We start from the raw sequence: 21745 nt of genomic DNA on the forward strand, positions 1-21745 counted from the left end.
GGTCCCTTCTGGCCTTATAATCTATTAATCAAAAAATTCAAACTGGACATAGCTCTTTTACCCAAGCTGCTGTCACTCCTTCCCTCCCTAACAGGGACCTGTTTAAAAGCTAATTTCAGTATGATCTAGGATTAAATCTTCAAATACCTTTAAGTATTTATCACTTTTAAACTTGGATTTGGATTCCCTCTTGGTCACCTCAGGAGAACAGGGAGCAGTGTGGAGGGCAAAGAGCCAGCTTTTGCAACAGCAGGTGCTGACTCTGGAGGGACAGAGGTTTTCCCTTTACACAGTGCTGTCTAGCTCTCCACATGGGAGATCTACAGAGGAACAGTGAAAGACTCCAGGGGGAACTGCACTGAGCCCCCATACAGGAAAGAGGGCCTAGAGGAACAATTCAGAATATAAGACCTGAGAGGATTATTGCAGCATCCTTAATTTTCAGCAAGGGAGATTTAGGTTAGACATTAGGAAAAACTTCCTAACTGTAAGGGGTAGTTAAGCAGTGGAACAAATTACCTGGGGAGGTTGTGAAATCTCTGTCACTGGAGGTTTTTAAGAACAGGCTAGACAAACACCTATCAGGGAAGGTCTACATATAGTCATGCCTCAGTGCAGGGGACTAGACTAAATGACCTATCAAGGTCCCTTCCAGTCCTACAGTTCTGTGATTTCTATGATGGATCATAACTGATTTGCAATGGCCAGTGATGGGTTGGCCTAGAGAGGAAAGGGGCATTTGTCAGTCCTGTTGCTTTATAAACATGTAGCAAGGTTTCTATTCCCCTGACTGTAATAAGTGAACAAATGACTGCACAGAAACACATATCCAATCACTCAGTATTGTAAATGAATAGAAAACTCTTTGCCTTCTGGGGCTTTCAGGATGTGTGTGCAGACAGTGTGGCACCAGCCTTGAGAACTTTGGTGTGGTACTGGCAGGCAAACTGTCTGCAGCCCACACTTGCATGACTTCCACTGTTGGCCTGTTGTCTGGAACAAAGAAAAATGTGCACACAATAGGGTCTCAGGGTGCAACTTATGAGCAATGCCTGCAGAAGGGAGAGACCTAGAAAGTGGGACAGGAGCTGGGGTATGTGTAAGGTGCACAGAACATGTTTTCTATCTACAGAAGCAGGCCAGTGTGGGGAGAGAGAATATGTTTAAGGCAATTCTCTCTCGCTCTCACCCCCCCCCCCCCATTCCTTTCTTAAGGGAAAGTAAGTGACTGGTGAGGGAATCTAAAGGCTGACAGGAACCAACATGCTTTTATCGGATCTGTCTTTGCAAAGACAGTCTGGGTGCTGGTGCTAGGTGAGGCAGTCAACATGGAAAGGAACAACCTGGAGGGAGGCTCTGGAGGGCAGGAACCTGTCTTTGTGTGCTAGTATTAACGGGCCAGGCAGCTAGCCTCCCTGGGCTCATTGTTCCGACTGAAAAAGGCCCAATGTTGATTCTGGGCAGGTTGGAGAGCCCGGATTGAGCTGTGGGTAGGCCTGAGCCTCCTGCATGACCCCCCTGCAGTCTGGCTTGGGGGCCTAGGCAAGCTGAGTTAGTGTTTGAACCAAAACAATGGCACCATAAGAGTAGAACTGAACCAGGGTGCGTGGGGCTGCCCTATCTGTTCTCACCCCAACCTCCCATGGGCACTCAGCCCCCTGCAACCCAGAGCCCTGCGCTGTGGGCCTGAGGTGTTGTAACAGCAGTGCCCTCTGGTGGGCAAACTCTGAGTCATGCCTACTCAGCCTAACCCAGAAATGGGGGTGGTGACAGTAAAACCAAGGAACCCAGAACCTTGACACTCCATGCAGGTTAGTTGAGGCTCAAACTGTTCCCCTGTGAAGAGAAGCTGCTGCAGAGCAGTTCTAGGTGAGGAAGGCAGGACGGCCCATAGCTGCCCCTTGCAGTGGTGAGCCAAGCCTGACGGGGTGGCAGGGGAAGCAGAACAGTTTAAGAGGGCCAGGATAGGAGCTGGAACATGGCTAGGGCTGAGTTTAGTCCCCTATTGGCCATTGGGGGAAAGAAGAGGGGCTGCCCCAGGGGCACCTTCTTTCCCCCAGAGCAGAACTAGATTTACTCCCAGCTCTTGCCCTGCCAGTCGCCACTGTTAAGAATTTAAGAACAGCCATACTGGGTCAGACCTAAGGTCCATCTAGCCCAATCTCCTGTCTTCCGACAGTAGCCAATGCCAGGTGCCCTAGAGGGAATGAACAGAATGGGCATTCGCCAAGTGATCCATCCCCTGCTGCCCACTCCCAGCCTCTGACAAACAGAGGCTAGGGACATCATCCCTGCCCATCCTGGCTAATAGCTATTGATGGACCTATCCTCCATGAACTTATCTAGCTCTTTTTTGAATCTTGGCCTTCACAACATCCTCTGGCAAAGAGGCTGACTGTGTGTTCATTTGGTGACCCCTAGTTCTTGTGTTATGAGAAGGAGTAAAACAACACTTCCTTACTTATTTTCTCCACACCTGTCATGATTTTATAGACCTCAATCATATCCCCCTTAGTCATTTATTTTCCAGGTTTGAAAGTCCCAGTCTTATTGATCTCTCCTGCCCCTGTTAACCTCTCCTCCAGACAACGGCTTTTCCTCGAGCCTGCCTCAGAGTCACCCTAATGCTCTGAGACATGGGGCACAAGAAAAGGGTATATGAGAAAAAACCTCCAATCTGTATATTAGCTGGGCATTCCCATAAGTTACTGCAGGAGCCAGCAAGGTCCTTCAGAAATAGAGAAAGCGCTAAATATCCATCCTCCCTTGCTTATTTCAATTGGGTATTGTCTACATAGTTAAAAAAATACCAGGAACAAACACAGGCTTTCAGGAGATGAAACCCTCTCAGCTGCACTGGCTTTATTTTAAACAGACTCAGGACATTGCCAGCTCAAAAACCTCACTTTTTGTGACAAAAAACAGTACAAATCTCCTTTGCTCGGGTTCCTTATCCCCCAAAATATAAAAGTATAAATTCAAGGGGGAGTGGATTTATTTTAAAGCCTTCAGAAGAACAAAGATGCCTTTATTCTCACTGGCCCCAATGTTCAGATCTGCCATGAGCACGTCTCCACCCAGGCTGTCTGTCTAGTTGTTCAGGGACAGTAAGGGCCCTCTTACACAGCAAAATACAGAATGGAGACTGCTTTATAACCTGGTCTTGCCTTGTCTGTGTGGAAGGAACCCTGTTATAACCAAATCCAAATCTTGTTATACCATGGTCCCTCCACAGCAGATTCTGATTGGCAAACAAGCCCTAAAAAAGAGTAAGCCAAAAAAAATTATTTGCAGGCATTTTCCATTTCAAATTTTCTCCCTTCCCCAATTTTACTGACCAAAGAGCATCACTGGTTTGGCTCCGAGCATGTCCACTCAACAGCCTTTAATCTCAACTCACGTTTCTCCCCCCTCCCACCACTTTAACTCTGAAGTTATAGTGCATCGAGGATGTTGTCAATTTTGGTGACCAGCTCCTGGCGCTTGTTGGAATGCAGCTTCTCATTCTCAATGTACGTGTCCTTCTTAAGCTTGCCGGCCACCAACCGCTCTGCCTCAACAGACGATTTCAGAACCAGCTCCTTGACTTGGCTGTCGAGCTTCTGAATCTCGCTCACCTTGTGGGAGTTCAGAATAAAGGAATATTAAAGAGGACTGAACACAAACAGCCCTATGACATGGCTAAGCAGAAAAGCTGGGACCAAGGAAGACACAGCACAGGATATAGAACAGCCTCTCCCACGGGCATGGCTATAAGTGAACATGGCATTTGGAGGGTTCCTCTCGGGGAGGGGGCAGAGGCTAAATGGACAGAGGAGGTTTAAACGGAACCTCAGAAGCCAGATACTAGCATTGAGAAAGGTGTAATTCTTACTTTCAGTAATGTTTAATGATAAGTTAGAGACTTTCAAATCTAGGTCACCAGTACAAATCCAACTCAGGACCATGGTGGCCAAAAGTAGCTGTTTTCTGATGATTATTGTGGTTGTCAGGGTGAAGTAAGTTTGGCGGATCTCAGTGAAGTTCACAGTGGGATCAGTACCCAGAGCACAAAAACTGAACTCCCCACACCTCACGGTGGGTGGCTGCTTCTGGTCAGAGTTGAGGCATAAAGGTTGGGAATGGTAGTGTGCGCGCCTGGGGTGTGCTGTGCTGCCATGTTGTTGCAGAAAAAGGAATTCAGTCTACTGGACTGTGAAGGCAGCATCTTCCACCAGTGTGAAATTCACACTTGCACAAAAATAAAAGATTAACAAGTAAATGTGTTCAACTCTTGTGGTTTCGTTTTACCATGATACAAGTTAAGCAATGTGATGAGGCACCTTCTATGCAAAAATAAGAGTCCCAGACATGGTCAGCCAAGACAAAACTGGAGTAGCTGAACACCTGTAGGTGCTGTTCTCCCAAAGAAGCCATGTAATATGAAGCAAAAGCTTCCCAGGTGGATTCTGGCAACAAACCCAGAAATAGCCCAGGACCCCCAAAATAACTTGTGTTACTGGCTTGGATAGTTTAATAATATACAATCTGTTGCTATGTTTCAACTTAAAAGATCCAAGTTTTCATTCCATTTGACATTACTAGGAGCGTAATGATAAGATAATGCAGTTGTAACATATAATCCTACTTCCAATGCAGCTGGTCTAGGGGATCTTTTGGAGACAGTGAATGCTAGTGGCAAGCAATTTTTCATCTCCACACATTTTATAGAGCAATAAAAGCAAGAGTAAAACTACAGCAGAGGGGGGAAAAAACAAACAATACCATCCCCTACATCTTTCTGACAAGAAGCAAGTAATTTTGGAGCGCATGAAAGAGAGAACAGGAGGCAGCAGCTAAGCTAAGCATCAGAAGACATCTAGAATGGAAGCAGAGTAGCTTATAAGGCCAGCAACAAAGCACAGCTAAGACAGGAGAGAGCTCTTACCTTATCACACATGTCAGAGCCTTCTGTCTTCAGCTTGGACTGCAGAGAGGCTACTTCATTGGTCAGGGCCTTATGCTCTGTCTCCAAGGTCTTCTTGCCACTGTTTAGAGTGGAGATGTCCCGTGACTGCTTGTACTTATTCACCGCTTCATCAAAGTGGCGGTACAGGCCCAGTCTCTTGTTCACCAAGGTGAGAACTTGCTCTGTTATGCAGGCCACCTTCATCCTAGCTTCAGCAGCTGGATCCTATAAAGGGCGATAAGGTACATAGACAAGCACATACAAAAAACTTAAACTGAGCCAATGCCTGTCTAGCCACATGTGCTATGCAAAAGCACCTCAGATCTTACAATTTACAATTTAACACCAACAGCTGTCAAAAGAATGCCGAAGTTAGCTTGGTCCGAGCATAGAGGCCTCTGGCTGCCTCTAATCAGCCAGCCTAGCTCTGGGTTAATAAAAACCAAGGGAAAATAGGGAGGAAGGGACTCCCACAGGACAGTCACAAACCAGTTAGATTCAGATGGGCTTGCTGTCCCAGGGCTGGAATATTTTACATGAAAGCTAAAGATGGAGTATCCATCACATACCAAGACAAAACCAATAGGTCTTTAGGTGCTCAGATGCTATGGTGATAAGACACCAAGTACCTAAATAGGAATATTCCAATGGAAAGAACATTTAGTGAGGGGAACTATTTCTACAGGCAATTTCCAACCATTAGGGGAATAAAACTTTCCCCTCAGTCACAAGGCTGCAACTTGCCATATAGTACCTTGGTGATGGAGAAGTCGAGCCTCACATAGAAGATCACTGTGAAGAACAAGATGTAAAAGGCTCCAACCACCAACAGCGGCTCCTGCAGCATCAGGATCTTGTTGAAGGTGTAGTGCACCTGCAAAATAGGATTCAGAGAATGGGATCAATGACTTGCCATTAGTCAAGGGAGAAACTTCAAGCTCCTAAATGTTCCTAAAAACCAAGGAAGAATAGTTATGGCACACAGAATGGATCCAGCTCAGATAATGCAAACTGTGTAGTCAAGAACCTAGTCACACTGCTCGTTTTCTATATCTCTTGAGCAACAAGTTTCCCCAACTGGGCTGTGCATTGGCTATACTGACTTTCCTTAAGGGCTGCAACCCAGCATCTGCATTACAGATTCTCACATCTTCCAGCAGAGAGAACTTCACATAGTAACAGACAAGCAAAGCCACACAATTTGCATTTCATTTTTCAGGAACTCCTCAGCCCCAGACCAGATATTGTTATGATTACAAAGGTCGGTGAGGAGGAGGCATGGCTGCTCATTTAAGTTATTCAAACAAAGGGGTCAAGCCTACCACAATGTCCTGGATGTGCTGCTCTACTAGGTTGTTCTTGTGTGCCACAATAACCGGGCGTCCAAACGTGTCCAAGTAGGTGTAGTGGAGCTCGTCAGTGGCTCGGTTGATTTCATATGGGCTGTCCACATGAATATTCCTGCAGGAATAAACAGACACTCCCACATGATTCTAACATGTCTGAGATGGGATGGCTTTTTGATTGGCCTGTTGTGGCCCAATGCACACTACTCAATTGCACATTGAAAACAAGTTCACTGCAGTTTAAAAAGCAATTTATAATGTATGACAGATTGCGTTCCAAGGTGTCCTCTATGCTCATGTCAGCCGTTATGTTTTCATGGTGCTCCATCCACAAGAGCAGACAGGAGACTTGGCCATCAATGCACAGGTGAAGCATTTTCAGCAGTAACAGCACAAGAGCAGTGTCACTTACTTGGCACCTTCTGGCAGGATTATCTTTACAGTCAGAGAGTCTGCAACTTGCTCATCAAACACATGGTCAATGAACCTCATCCTCAGGGCATATTGGTCACCTGAGAGAAGGCAGAAAGGACAGAAAAAATTCCAAGTAGTTTAACAAAACAGGCTTCCATGGAAAGGTTTTCCCAGTGTCTGTGAATCTCAGCATGCTGAAGGACAGGGGCTGTATGCACTCCTCAGCAGAGGATCATTTGGCTCCCCTGAAAATGGCAGTTTTTAACAAAAGGTCTAAGGATACAGGAAGAGGCACATGCAAGCAGGAGACTGGCTTGTAAGTTACAGAAGTAACAGCTAGCAATAAACGCTAAAAAGTTACAAGGGCCCCATACTGTACAAATGTCAGATTTTCAACACAGTAAGTCTGGCCTTTTACTACCCCAATCCTGTGACACCCACCAAGGTTATAGAGGTATTCATAGCTAGGCAGGTTGTAGCCAATGATGTAATGGGTCTTCCAACCCCCAAAGAGCGGGAAGCGGGGGCGGATCTCCATCTCCACAGAGTCATCCAGGATGAGAAGGTGGCTGGTAGAGATATTTCCAATTTCATCTCGGTAATATACATCCTGAGCCGCAGCAGGAAGAATGGTCTGCATGAGGGAGAGAAGCAGCACTCAGTGCATTTGCTAGAGAAAGAAAATTTCCACTAGAATAGGCAAAGCAGCTACTGATGACACTTGGTTCAGCTTCAGTCAGGAATAGCACCACTTCTCACAAGCAGCAACAAAATGACTGCTTGGCAGCAGCATGTGGCAAAATGGCATTAATGTAAGTGATTAGCCACAATGTGCTCAGCAAAAGCTATTGCCCATATTCAGAGAAGTTATAGATGACGAAGCCCTATTGGATCATCCAGTCTATGGCCTTGAAGTCAATGTAACATTGTTCCCTACAGAACAGTCAGTGGTACTTTATCCAGTCCAGTTTCCTAAGAAATGAGGGACATGCCTACCACAATGTCCTGGATGTGCTGCTCTACCACTTCCTTCAGGATTTTATTTCACATCCTATCTGATCAGCCTAAAATTCCCATTTCGTTCCATCCCATTGCTCCTAGGGGGCTGAGCTTGTGAATTCATACACTCAACTCAATAACATTTCTCTGTCTGTCTTGATGTCACTTGACACTTTTTGAACACTGCATGCAATCAATTCCAAAATTTCAGGGAATATTCTAGGCATCAATGGGCAGAAGCCCACAGATTCTGGTGAAATATCAGAAAACCGGAAGGGGAAATGGGGGCAGAGCTCCTAGCATCTGATCAGCAGAGCAAGCAGCTTCAACCAGCTCTGTAATTGTCTACAAATCAAAGAACTTGTTGATGGCAGCCATTAACACCTTCCAGCATAACAATGGGGATAATAGTACGGGAGGAGGAGGATGGTGGAGTCCCTGCCATAGGGAAGAAGGAGAGGAGTGGGAGGGTGCCACAGAGAGCCCCTTTTATGAGGGAGGTTACAGGGAGTCCCTGAAATAGAAGGAGGTGGGAGGGTGGTGTGATGATTTGGGGAATCTGTCTGTACAATTTGAGTTCTGGTTGATGATGATATGAAGTTGTTACTATAAAAATTGCTCTACCACTGATTGCCTCTATGTAAATGTATCAGGGGGTAGCCGTGTTAATCTGTATCCACAAAAACAACAAGGAGTCCAGTGACACCTTAAAGACTAACAGATTTATTTGAGCATAAGCTTTCGTGGGTAAAAACCTCACTTCTTCAGATGCATGGAGTGAAAGTTACAGATGCAGACATAAATACATATATTTATGCATCTGAAGAAGTGAGGCTTTTACCCACGAAAGCTTATGCTCAAATAAATCTGTTAGTCTTTAAGGTGCTACCAGACTCCTTGTTGTTTCTATGTAAATGTGGAATCTGCCATTACCGACAGGGCTGAAAACACATCTCCAGACAATGGCTGGTCACTTCAGTTGCTGCCTATTCAGGTGGAAACATATGAAGGACAATGGGTTGGCTAAGTTTAGGAAAACTAGTTTTCTCTAACCCTCAACAAGGTGTTTGGAGAGTGGAAAATTCCTATACAACACAAAGAGAGAGCAGAGGTGACAAAGCAGGAGTTTAGAAGGACTCAAAGTGAAGGAGGGATGGGCCGGTTTAGCAGTCAGAGAAAGCAAGCTGACCTGCCCTGGAAAGGGGCTCCATGTTTCAGAAATCATACCATAAGCTGCAGCAGAGGATCCTGGACACCCCTACAAGACCCTGAGCCCAGCCCAAAGAATGCTCCAGAGTGGTGAGGAAACTGAGGCAAGGAAGTGTATGTAATGTTTATTATTTTTGTATACATCTGTGTATTTCTTGTGCTATCAAGTAAAGAGCAATGGTATTTTACAATTCTGTGCAGTCTGTGTGTGTGTTATGTGACACACCTATCGTGTGTCCCTGAAAAGTTAATCCAGAACATGGCTGGAGTTCTGGGAGAGGGTATGTTTAAGCTACAAGGGAGTCTGGGGCAGGGGGGCCAGCACTAGTCCCAGGGGCTGGGTAGTTGGACCGCAGGGTTACAGCTCTCAGGAGGGGTACTAGACAGAGGATTGGCACCCCAAAAGTGTGCCTAGAGACCCCAAGCTAGAGGCAGTGAATGGACTGTTCAGACTTTGGAGGCTTAAAGCACACAGGGATTCAGAATTTGGATCCCTTCACAGCAGTCTGGTGTGTGCCCAAGAAGGGGCATTCAACTGATCTCTGACAGGTAGCACAAAGGCAGCTTGTGGGGACAGTGTAGGATACATGGAGCACTTGGTTTATGCGGTAAGCCTACAGAAGCAACAAAGTGTGTGACACCTCCCCCACCCCTCCAGTTATACCTTCCTGTACTACCTTGAGTAATTCCTCTTTGGTAATGACATCTTGTAAATATCTGAAAGCTTTTTATGTTTCCCCCTTATCCCTTGTGCGCTGTTGCCAAATAAGAGACAAAAGAAAGGGCAAAAGGATTTTCTATAGGAAGGTGGTAAAGGAGGGCACAAAATGCAAACCTTAAAAGATTTGACAGAAGATATTCCACTGTCTGGCTGCCTTTGGTAGTCATATCTGGAGAAAGGCCCTTTGAGCACAGCTCCTGTGTGCTTTAAGTCAACAGTCTCTTCTACAGCAATATTTCCCCAGTGAGACACTTCAATGACCCGTATCATACTGGTGATGGTCAGGAATGGGTTGTTATTTTCATAGTGTACCTTAAGGATGTCCTGAGAAGGAAAGAAAACAAGATACAAATCCCAGACAAGGAAGTAACAAACCCAGAGGGAGGAGGGGAAAAGGATTCCCCCTCCATCAAATCCCAGAGTGAATCATTCCATTATAGTGACAGCCATTAGCAATGGCCATCCCTGGACCCCCCCTTTTTTTGATTTATAACAGCTGGTCACACAATACAGGATGAAAAATGCACACAGCTCAAAACTAACACACCTAACCTGAAGCTCAGCTATGACACTTTGAAGATATCAATTAAAGCACTTTAGCAAAATTTCAGCATCCATTCTGGCTGTTTTAACTGATCAAGTGGAAGCAGCTTAATGGATATGCTAGGTTTCACAAGTGACTGCTCACAACAAGGGAAGTTAGCATGGGCAGATAGGAAGCCCCTAGATACTGAGATGTCCCCTGCCATTAATACAACTGACTGCAGGTAGCAGGATTCACTGAGCTAACTGATGAATGCTTTGGACTGGAGGGAATCGGGATCCCAGAGCAAAGGTGTTATCTCATACAGACCACTGACAATAAGACAACTTGGATGGGGCATATCTCCTGCTATCAGCACCCCAAGATAAACAAAACCATCTGACCCTTAAGTTCCAAGGTGCCATTCCTTTGAGCCCACACCTGTACCATCATGAGAGTAACCAAGTTCCTGACATAAATCCCACTTGAACAACTGGTGATGTATGGGTGAAACTTGACAGGAAAAACAGCCAGATGTTCAGGTGCTTGGCTTAACACTTAAGTGCTAAATCAAACTCTGAATCTTGCAGCGAGAATGCTGATACTGCATATTAAGGACAATATGTACAAAGTAACTAGGTTATATTTCAACAGAGTCTCTTCTCCATACTATCCCATGAGCTTCCTTAAATAATATACACTCAGAGTAGCAGGTGTTTACCCCTCAGCATGTTACTACAACTATTTCCTTTTAACTTTTTTTGGAGTGAATTTAGTGTTGCTGAATTGACCCCCTCAAGTCCTCTCTGTGTACTCGAGCAGGTATAGCAAAGGCAGCTACAGTTCAAGCTCTCCCCCACTACCCCAAGACATCCGTGCCCTAGAGAGAGACCCCTCTCTCCAAGGGTTTCTCATTGGCAGTCTCAGTAGAGAGGCGAAGTTCAGAGGCAATTAATGCCAACTGTGGTGGTTTTGTGATACTGACACTTGCCCATTAGGAACTGAACTGAGAAATACCAACTCAATTCACATACAACACCAGTTTTCAGACACTTGCCACCATCCTAATATGTGACCGAGAGGCAAATGTCTCTACATCCCATTCAACGTCTTGAGCCATAATTGACCTATTTATGTGGTGCACTTTGCAGGACAACAACAAGCTACAATTTATTTTCAAGAGCCTTTCAGCCAGGGTTTTGCTAGCCACAAGAATTTACCTGGCTATATGGTGGGATGTCCTTGAAAGGCCCATATTCAATCATGTCCTCTGACCGGGTAGGATTGCCCAGCTTGGTGTAGTTCTCTACGTTCCTGGAGGCCAGTTTCACACGTGTAGTTTGGCTCTTTGTTGGGTATGGAGAGTAGAAATAATGATTCCCTTCAAAGACCACAAACTGTTTCTCTGCCTGTGTGATGTGCGTGGGGTACGGCTGCAGGACATGTGTGAAAACTGTTTCGATGGATAAACGGATCTTGGCACCTGGCGCCAGAGGAGATGGCAACTTCACGGTGAAGAATTTGCCGCTGAAAGGGAGAACAGCAGGAAAACTATAAACACCAAGATCTCCACTGGCCTGACATGCACTCTTAAGCCCCTGCAACACACACTGGTGCAGAGGGGAACCTGGAAGTTTTCTATTTGCTCTTAAAGGACTCCCTCCTTCAACACTGGGAGTGCTGTAAAAGGGCCTTGCAGGATAAGGCCCAAAGTAGATTTCTGCCAGGAGCCTGGTGCTTGTTCCTCAGGAGGAGATTTCTGTTCCACAGTATGGGTACATTTACATATAAATGGTGATGGGGCAGTCTATAATTGGATATCATTTGGCACAGGCCTGAATGGATATTCAAAGGGAATCAAGCTAACATACCACCTGTGTGATGTTTTTGGGGTAGAGATACTGGTGCGTTCCTTTCACCATTTCTCTATAGCTGCACTTCACTGTGGATTTTCCATTATTCTCTAGGTGGAGAGAATAATCTAAAATGGAGCATGGGCAATGATCTGACACGAAAACAAACATACTAAGTTCCTGCTCCTAAGAGTCTGTTACCTCTCAAGTCAGCACTACTTGTTCTCCCATTGGGCTGAAGCTGAATAAGGATGTCTATAGCCAGGGATCCAGCAGGGGTATCCTGCAGACAGTGAAGTCTGGAGGTGTGGGACTAGAGAAAACTTTTCACCTAATCCACAGCAGAGTTCTCTTGCAGCCTTCAAAGAAACAGATACCTCCACAGCAGGTTCACACCACCTAGCAAGAACTGCTGCCCAGACAGTGGAAGGAGAGTAGATAACAGCCCCAATGGATGGACCTTGGCAGTTGCAGGAAGGGAGCAGTCTCTAACTCACTGGTGATGCAGCCCTCCACCTGGATTAGTTGGGGCACCTTCAGCCAGTCATAGCTACGAAGTGGGCACTGTTCTGCCTTGATAATTCAGTGTTTCACTCCATAGCTACGAACCTCTTGAGATCACCAGCAACTAGTGCCGAACCAGTTTAAAAAGCTCACCTTATTTAATAGCTAACATGCACAGCCTCTGAAAGAGCCTTGCACTACAAATTTCTGCTCCCTCAAGCATGCTGCAAATATGGGATACTCCCCAAGTGTGGTAGATGTGGAGCCTCTGGCTAGAAAGAGGGCTCTCTCTCTGGGTTAGGGGCTACAAGCTCATTTTAAGCTGCAGAATCTAACATCCTGCAGCAAAAATATGGTTCAGTATTGCAGCGTAAACAGAGCCAAACCAAATTTGTAACTGTATGTGATGGGCAGTACAGACCCTTAAGAGGCCCATGTGGTTCTAATGCATCTCCATCCCAGTTCCCCTAATACAGGGAGGTGGCAACAGATGTTCTGACAGGAGGGTTTCATAAGATGCTAGGACACAGGGGGAGTTCCCTACATGGCACAGGGGAGCTGAGGAAGACACCTGTACTGCATCCCTAATAGAGGGACTTATAAAGAGAGAGCAGTCTCTCTGGGGAGAGGCTGCCAGACAGACTTCTCCATTTCCCCAGAAAACTGAGGGCATCTACTTTTGCTGACCTGGGAATCAGGTCCTACACTGTTACCTGTATTCTCAAATTGTGCTACAGGCTGTGGTGTGAAACGTAAGATGGGCCTCTGAAAGAATAAAGGACACCCAACCACCAGCAAGATTGTTGTAGGGGCTGCGTGATGAAATATTTAAAGTCCTGGACTTGCTCCTTAGACTAACATCTCTCTTGATTCTGCTATTACTCAACTGGGGAGGTCCAATTTGAATGGGTAAGTTACAAATACTGGTCCCTAACAGAACTGCTCCCTGTTATTTGGCATTACAGGGTAAGACTCACCTTTTACCTTTCCCCTTAGTCTCCCGCACCTCCAGGGTGTTCTCCTCCTCTTCCTCACCTTTCACCTGTTCCAAAACAAAACATTACAGCCTGATCACCATGTCACCATTTAGGCTTCCCAGGTGAAGCAGCTGAATTTATCAGGTCAAATACTACACAATTCCTATTCATTTCTTATTGGAGTGCACACAACGCATACTAGTTGACAAAAAAATTGTTTATTAAAAACCCTTCACAGTCATTAATACTAGCCAACTCAACAAATTGTGGTCTGTATCCAAGAATAGAAACTGGAGGCTCCTGTTAAATTTTTTGAAGCTTCTGCCAGTGTCCTAGGCCAATTCCCAAGCTGTCAAAGGCATGGAATGGAGTCTGTCAATGGCCGACCCTACTCCTCCAGCAGGTCCTTTTACAGAGCTTCTCTCACTGGAGCTCCTAGGGGAGCGGCCACCAAGTGAAAAAGCAAAGACTGGCACAACAGTCTCATTCTACTGTCATCAGAAAGCAGCACCTGCACAGCTACTCTCTCAAACCTCTTGAGGAAAAGAGTGCTGGATTGATAGCCCTGGAATTGGAGACTCAAGTCTCCTGAGCATCCATAGGACAAACACAGCCTGCAAGACAAAAGCTTCCCCCGTGCATCTCTGGGTCCTGCTCCAACATGTATCCAGACTGCTCTGGAAAGATCACATTTAGATGTGGTAAATGAGACACACAGATTAGCATCACTCTCCATGTCTCATTCCCTTTTGAGACACCCTAAGCAAGGTTACCCAGCCTCCTTGTTTCACAGTCATAACAACAGCCTTTTAGTAGCCTAATTATTTGTAGAGCACCAGCAGCATGCTAGGAACTTTACAAACATCTGATGGTGACAACCCTCAGTCATTACCAAACTGAGCTGGCTTTGAACAGGGGACCTAGAAGTGAAAGTCTCTGTATCCTACCACCAAGCCACTTGAGTGCTATTAAAAGCAGCACACAGAATATGCATGCAAAAGCCTTTGTTTCAGTACCACATTAACACAGTGTGGACCAAAGTCTGCTCTGTTACACCAGTGTAAGCCTGGAGTAACCCTTCTGAAGTTGATCCAGATATATGCTGGCAAAGGATAATGATTTATTCTTTGTACTACAGTGGTGCCTAAAGTGTGTTAAGCTCTACTCACAGAAGCAGTCTCTGTCCAAGTGTGTACAACTCAAGAACCTGAAAGCAAAATTTAGATCAAAGTAGAACCTGATCCTTTTTGAGTTTCAGTGGAGTTCTACTGATAATCTCTACTATTATTAAATCCCAACTGTATTTTTAAAGCATTAGGCTATTATTCTAATGCTTTGCCCTTTTATGGTATACACCAGGAAATTTCAAAGGCTTAACACTTACATTACAAGCTCTGAGGTAGGGCATTATTATTTATCCTTTATGGTAGGGGAAAATGAGGCAGAGTGGTGAAGTGACTTTGCAGAAGGTGATACAGTAAGTCAGTCGCAGAGCTGGAATCAAAGCCCAAAAATCCTAGCTCCCAGCTCCTTGAACTAACAGCTGCTTTTCAGAATCACTCACCACTAAATACTGTAAGTGGTTCAAGTGCTTGAAGAAGATTATAAGTGGATGAAGGGCTAGGCAGCCATCTGACAGTTGCCCATTCAGACTCAGGGCCCAGCTTGTATTTATATCTTTCACTCTCCCATTTATATGGGATCTCCTTCTAAACTTAAAGCCACACCAAGCTGAACCAAAGAACTGCAAGGAAATGAATGTTAACTGTCAAATCACTCACCAACCTACCCAGGGCATAACAAAACCACCCTCTGCCAAAAATAAAAACTTGAATCTACACTATAAGAGCAGGCGGGGTCCCTACTACTAAAGGCATCCAGAAAGGGCAGAGAAATAATAAGGTTTCAGAAGCTGGATGGATCTCATGCAGGTGGCCTGCAATAGCTAGCATTATGCCTTAGGGAACACCCATGTAGAGGTTCCTACTAAGACACCCCTCGGATTTCTCCCTCTCCCCCACGGTGTGGTTAGTGGTTGCATTGCAACGCCTCCGGCACTGTTGCTTACGTGTCAGTATCTGCCAGGCAGGGAAGTGGCTGTCACGGCACCATCAGCTCAGAGTCAAAAGCAGGAGAAAAATCCACGGCCACCCGAGGGGAAAGAAAGAAGCGCGGGGCTGGGGCTGGCCGGGCGCTGCCCTAGCTTGGCAGGACGGCCCGCAAGGCCGCTTGCCCGCCCCGGAGGTTTCCATGCCTGCAATGAGTGACCCAGCCCCGAACCGCTCACACACGAGGGGGGCCCATGCAGGGGCGGGGGCCCCGCCGCGCGCAAGGGGGAGCCAGGGGGCTCCCGCCACGCAGAGGCCGCGCCGCGGAACGGGCCAGGCCGAGGGTCGCCGGGGGGATGGGGACGGGGTCCCTGCGGAGGAGCGGGCGAAGCGTAGCCGGGGCGCGCACTCACCTGCACCCCGAGGTAGGCCAGGTGGCTCTCCAGGCCGGGGTCCAGCGCCAGCAGGAAGGAGCTGGCGCCCCCGGAGCCCCCCGCCGGGTTAGCCAGGCTCAGCTCGGCCGTCACCTTGGCCAGGTGGGTGCTGAGATCCACCGTCCGCTTCACCTCCTCATTGAGCAGCTCGGGGGCCGCTAGGGCACAGCCCAGGCAGAGAAGCAGGCGGCAGGCGAGGCCCTCCATGGCCGGCCAGGCAGCGGATGAAACCGGATGGACTCTCACAGACAGCGGTGGGGGCGCCCATCCATCGGGGAGGGCACAAGATGGCGGCGCCCAGGCCGAGGGAGGGACAAGATGGCGGCGCCCAATCATGGACCAGGGCACAAGATGGCGGCGCGCACGACAGGAAGGACCCCGTCAGGCTCCGCAACCAAGGGGGCTACGCCGATGCCTAACTAAAAATGCTGTGACCAAAGGCAGCGCTGAGCATGACAGTATTCCTGTACGATCAGAATCCTAAGTTAGTGAGAGCTCAGACCTCATTGCAGAGAGCAGAGATTGTCCATATATTGTGCAGGGGGTGGATACTGAGTCTGTTCTTCACAGCTCCGAGCTTCCTCTGGGAACCTGGATAGATCTGGGCAGAGCCTGGCCATGACGCTTACAGTGATGCCAACCCTCAGAAACCACAGACCAGGCTCCAGTATCATGAGAGTTCATTCAAACAATACATGTGGGTATTTCCCCATTTACCATCTAGTTTCTGAGCCATCTTTAGGGTACACTGGGGTCAAGCTTTTCAACCATGAGGGCTAGAGACTTTTTTTTAAATTGAAAGATGAGCCTCTCATCATCATGACTCCAAGAGCTGGGGCTTTAAGAAAACCACCAAATATCATAAGAGGTATGATAAAATCATAAGAACGGGCAACACTGCTGTCAATATCACTAACCCTTAGCTGCAAATTAATTAGTTGGGCCCAAAAATAAGATTGGCTTTAAAATAATGAGGTTTTTAAAATATCTTTTTGTTTTCCAGTTTCTGAGCTATTTTGGATGCCACTGGGTCATGTTTTCAAGCTCTTTTCTCTATAATCATGGGAGCTAGAAACTTGGAAGGACAAGAAAAAGACAGCTGAGATTCTCATGTAATGACAGGATTCCAGGAGCTGGGGCTTTACGAAAAGCACCAAATAATGCAGGCCTTGTAACAATATTGTGAAAGTTGACAAAAAGCTAAAATAGAATAGCTAAAATAGACTGATGAGCCCAGCTGGAGAGCTGAGACAACTCAACGGCCTTTGCCAGATTTTGGCTGGAAACCGTCCCCAGAGATTTGACCCTAAATCAGCCATGAAGCTGTAAGCATTGTGTTTTAGGGCTGAAGCAGGGGAATGGGCTGTTATGTTTTCCAGGAGTCAGGGAAGTTGTGTTTTGGGGCTGGTGCAGGAAATCGGGTGTTTGTTCTGTGGCTATCAGGGAGGGCAAGGAATGGAAAGTAGTGTTGAAGGTGTTTTTTGAGGGCTCTGAGCACTGTTCCCTCTAAGCTGTGTGCACGCACACAGATCCTAAACCCCGCACGCACAGCGAAACACAGCGTGCACAAAAATTTGCACAGAAGCACAATTTGCCCAGAAGAAATTTTTTGTGCACACGGCCTGTCAAAAATTAGAGGGAACGTTGGCTCTGAGTAGGGGTTTTAGTTGTCGGGTGTGGATATGATTATGATGCTCTTTACATGGGGGTCTGGTGATTGTTTCATTGTGTTTCCATTCTGAATTTATGAGCTGTACCTGTTGAGAATTGCCTTGTTTTTTTGGCATGTGACATTTTGTTTATCCAGGAGAAAGAGAATACCAAAGGAAAGTTTAAATTGAATCAAAATATGATGTTCTTTAAAGGGAGCAAAATCGCCTAGTGCTAGTGCTTAAAAAAGAAGCCAATAACTTAACCAATGGTGAAATAAAGCTGAAGTTTGAAAGATCCAAGACAGTCAAAGACATAGTAACCACAGCTGTCTTAACCCAGGCAAAGAGAAGTTCTAACAGTAAATTTTTTACTGCTTTAACAGTGCACTGGGGTGACTGGCACCTTATATAATAAGCACCTAAAATAGGTAATGGCAAGAGACTAGCATTTTTTACTGTGATTGCAGGATTGGGGCCTTAGACTGCAATTTCTATGGAGCAACAATCATCTTTTTGTTCTGTTGGTACAGCACTAACAGAGTGGGGCCCCTACGTGCTACCATAATACAAATAATAAATCCTAATTTATCTGAGCTGAGACTGCAAAATATGAGAAGGGTGTTAGCTAAAGATAGTCCTAAACTGCAACGTTTAGATCTGGAGGCAACTCTCCCAAAGTTTGGGGGAGATTAGATCAGATCCAGGATTCCAGGTGAGGCCCTTTCTAGTACAGAATAGGAGGGTGAGCCATTTTTAATTCTCCGCCACCTCCATGCTTTTGATCCCTAAACAATGTTTTTTCTTACCAAACATGCTACCTCAATATTTTTACTTTACTTTGATATTAGTGCTGTTGAAACTTGTAAGATTGATAGCCTTGGATACTGAATACATTGAACACCAGAACAAGTATAGGATTGGCCAGCTTCCCTCACCCAGCCCAGCCAATGTGCCTCAGACATGCAGCCTGGACAGACCACACCTTTGTCACTGTGTCTCGTGACATTTCTGGACAATACCAGCAACAAAAACGTGACATAATTTGGGTTGGTCTCATATGCAGTCTCAGGCTCCCCTCTTGTGCTCTGGGGAGCAGGCCAGATAAGGAAATACACAAGGTTCCCTAAACAATTCAGATGAGTTTTGCTTACCATGCCCCTGTTCTCCAGAGCCATCCGAGAGCAGTAATTTTGTAAATGGGATCATCCTTCCTGCTTTGGGAAAGCGAGAACAGAGCAGGAGGATCATGGGGTGCAGAAATGTGATGTATGGGATCCAAAACAAAGTTGCTGTTGGGTCTAATTTAAGGCCTGTCAGCCTGGCTGATGTTCTTGGGAGTTGCGGATGATTTATGGTGATATTATATGCATGCAGTTTATTTTCCTCTGAAAGTTAATCTGCTCAAGATTCTCATTTCACCTTTCTGGCCCTCAGCCCAAATCTCTGTTTTTTGCTTCCGTTTCAACTGAAATAAATCCGCTCTTAACTGTGGATTCAGTGACTCCAGCTCCAGTCACTATCCACCTGGCTTCCGAGGAACAATTCATCCTTCCAACATAGGACCTTCACTGCTACAAAAGCAAATTAACATTTCTATGTATATTAGAGATGGATGGGCCCAAACAAAACCCCATCTTTAATCTTTGGATCCAGAGCCAAAGTTCTCTCTCTTGAATGGGCACAATCCAAACCCCAGATCTACCCTACTGAATTTGGAGATTCAAATTCTGAATCCAAATTTGAACTATCCCAAAGTCTGACGTGTTCAGAATCAGATGTTACGTACTATAGCTTCAAGGTGCTACTCAGCTCGGACTCCATTGTTCGGATCCTGGCCTTTGGCCCATCTCTAATTTAAATCACTAAGTCACACTTTAATATTAGTATTAATGCTGCCTCTGATGCAAATTAAAAAGATTAAATCCTGCCGATATGGACCTAATTCATTCTTAGTGTGACCGTGTTGTTTTCAGAGATCTTGCATCAAGGATCAGTTTGGCCCTGTCGGCCCAATTCACTATTGCTCTGCACTTTGTGTAGTCATTTACACCTGTGCAGCATTGACTTAAAATGACACCCTTCTGGCATTGGAACCTCTTGCACATATGTAAATTAATACACAAAATGCAGGGCATCAGAGAATGGGGTTTACTCACTGTGTCTGTGAGTAATTTACATACTGCACTTGCACAGGAAGGGAGAGGCTGTTTTTTTTAAATAAAAAACATTATACGTCACTTGCCAAATAGTGCATCAGATAAGTTTTCCTTGCTAGAGCATGTTTGCATAGTTGCAGATTTCTCAGCCTTACTATCCCTGACCAGACACTGCCCTGCTTCCCCCTCTTTCTTTCTTGTACTATGGGAGTCACCTTAAAATCATCTGTTTTGGATTAAAATTTATGAAATAAAGTCAAGGAGCAAAGAAAAGAGTCCCAGCAGATGTGCTGATAATATGCACTGAGTGGGAGGTTAGTTGCTTGTTAAAAGTGCTTTGAAAATCAGATGGCTGGTGACAAAGCATTACAGAAAGGCCAGGCGCAGACATGCATCGTCAGTGCTGTCCTCTCTCTGAGTGATGTTAGATTAATAAGGGGGTTTTGGCTGTACTTCTGAGTGACCCTAGGACCCAAGTCTCCCCCCAAGGGACTTGAATGGAAGCAGGATTAATCCCTAAGAATAAATCTCCTCCATGTTACCATAGCAAAAATTCCAATTTTATTCATGGACTAGAGACAGCAGCTGTACCCTGCTGTCACGAGGGAGCCTTTCAGAAGCCTGTGTACTACAAGTGGCCTGTGGCCAGAATTATAAATCCTGCATGCAGCCAGAAGAGTGCCGGAGTTTAGCAAACGACTTCAGAGTCCACACATCAGAATCAGGACAAGACACTATCTCGTTGTGGATGTCACATCCTAATCCCCTTTGAGCCCCTGACTGGCCTTTCTTTGGCCAGAGAAATGCCCAGTGGCAAGGCATCACTACACTTTAAATGCTGAATATTGAGCACTCTGTCCCTCTCATCCCCAGGTGTGTGCGTAGCCTGGATCACTCTGGATTTCCCACCTGTCCTGGAATTATGTCAGTTCATTGTTTTTAAAGTTTTGTTTCATTCAAAATAGGAGCTGGATTTTGTAAAAACAATGCAACGCATAAGAAGTGTCTTGTCCAAAAACCCCAACGCTGATGACAATGTAGCGATGATGCTAATACTCTGCCCTTCTCTGACACCTTTTAGCCAAGGCTCTCAAACTGCTCTGTAGTAACTATACTTGACTACACCACAGAAGATCCAATAGGTCCACATGCTATTGAAATAAAGGCAACCCTAGGGTAGAATAAGGCACTTGTTTAACAGTCACACAAGAGTGCTACAAAGGTATTGGACAGGAAGTGAAGAAGAATCCTGTATCCCGATGAAACTGCAGGGGGAATTTTGATCAGCCCATAGTAATTACCTGAGATGGAGTATGATTAGGATGTATAATAATACAACTACTCCTTAGCACTTCTAGATCAGTAACATTTTACAGCTGCATAAACGAATTCTCACAATGCTTTTCTGCAGTAGGTAGGATCCCTTATTTTACAGAATCTGTTTTGAAGAGATGCAGCGACTTGCCCAAGATCACGCAGGAAGTGAGTGACAGCCAGGATTAGACCCTTGGATATCCAGCGTTATAACAGTTAATGCTAACAAAGTAGCAGCAGGCAGATAAAACCTCCTCTTTCAGGATTTCACTCAGACTATTAGGGATTAGGATGAGACCTTGTGGTGGTCAGAAACCCCTCATCTGCCTATGGTGGGATTTCTTGCAACTTGCTCTGAAGATTGATTCTGCCCACTGTCAGAGACAGGTTACTGGATTAAATGGGCCATGGGTGTGATTGGGCATGGCAGTTCCTATATTCATGTAGCTTCTCTATAGTTAACACCCATATTTTGGTGCAAAATGACATGAGAGCTTAGTGACCATCACAAGACTTGACATTTTTAAGCTTCAAAAGTCAGTACAAGCATTAGCTCATTGATCCTCCCAAAGCCCCTGAGAGAGAGAGAGAGTTTAGAGAATAAGTGGCCTGGCTTCTCTTTCATATCATATTTGCATAGATGATGA

General features: G+C 45.7%; 1 protein-coding gene across 1 annotated transcript; it reads right to left on the bottom strand.

Moving 5' to 3' along the window:
• Positions 1-2827: 2827 nt before the first annotated feature.
• RPN1 (ribophorin I) lies at positions 2828-16261 on the bottom strand. Its single transcript, XM_048858026.2, has 10 exons — positions 15956-16261; positions 13495-13559; positions 11381-11687; positions 9752-9961; positions 7150-7342; positions 6707-6806; positions 6271-6409; positions 5703-5822; positions 4928-5173; positions 2828-3617 (listed from the first exon to the last, which is right to left on the bottom strand). The coding sequence occupies exons 1-10, from the start codon at positions 16181-16183 to the stop codon at positions 3435-3437; spliced, it is 1791 nt and encodes a 596-aa protein (XP_048713983.1). The 5' UTR covers positions 16184-16261; the 3' UTR covers positions 2828-3434.
• Between the last annotated feature and the right edge of the window lie 5484 nt (positions 16262-21745).

Source organism: Caretta caretta, chromosome 7 (genome assembly GCF_965140235.1).
Source record: "Caretta caretta isolate rCarCar2 chromosome 7, rCarCar1.hap1, whole genome shotgun sequence".
Classification (NCBI taxonomy): Eukaryota; Metazoa; Chordata; order Testudines; family Cheloniidae; genus Caretta; species Caretta caretta.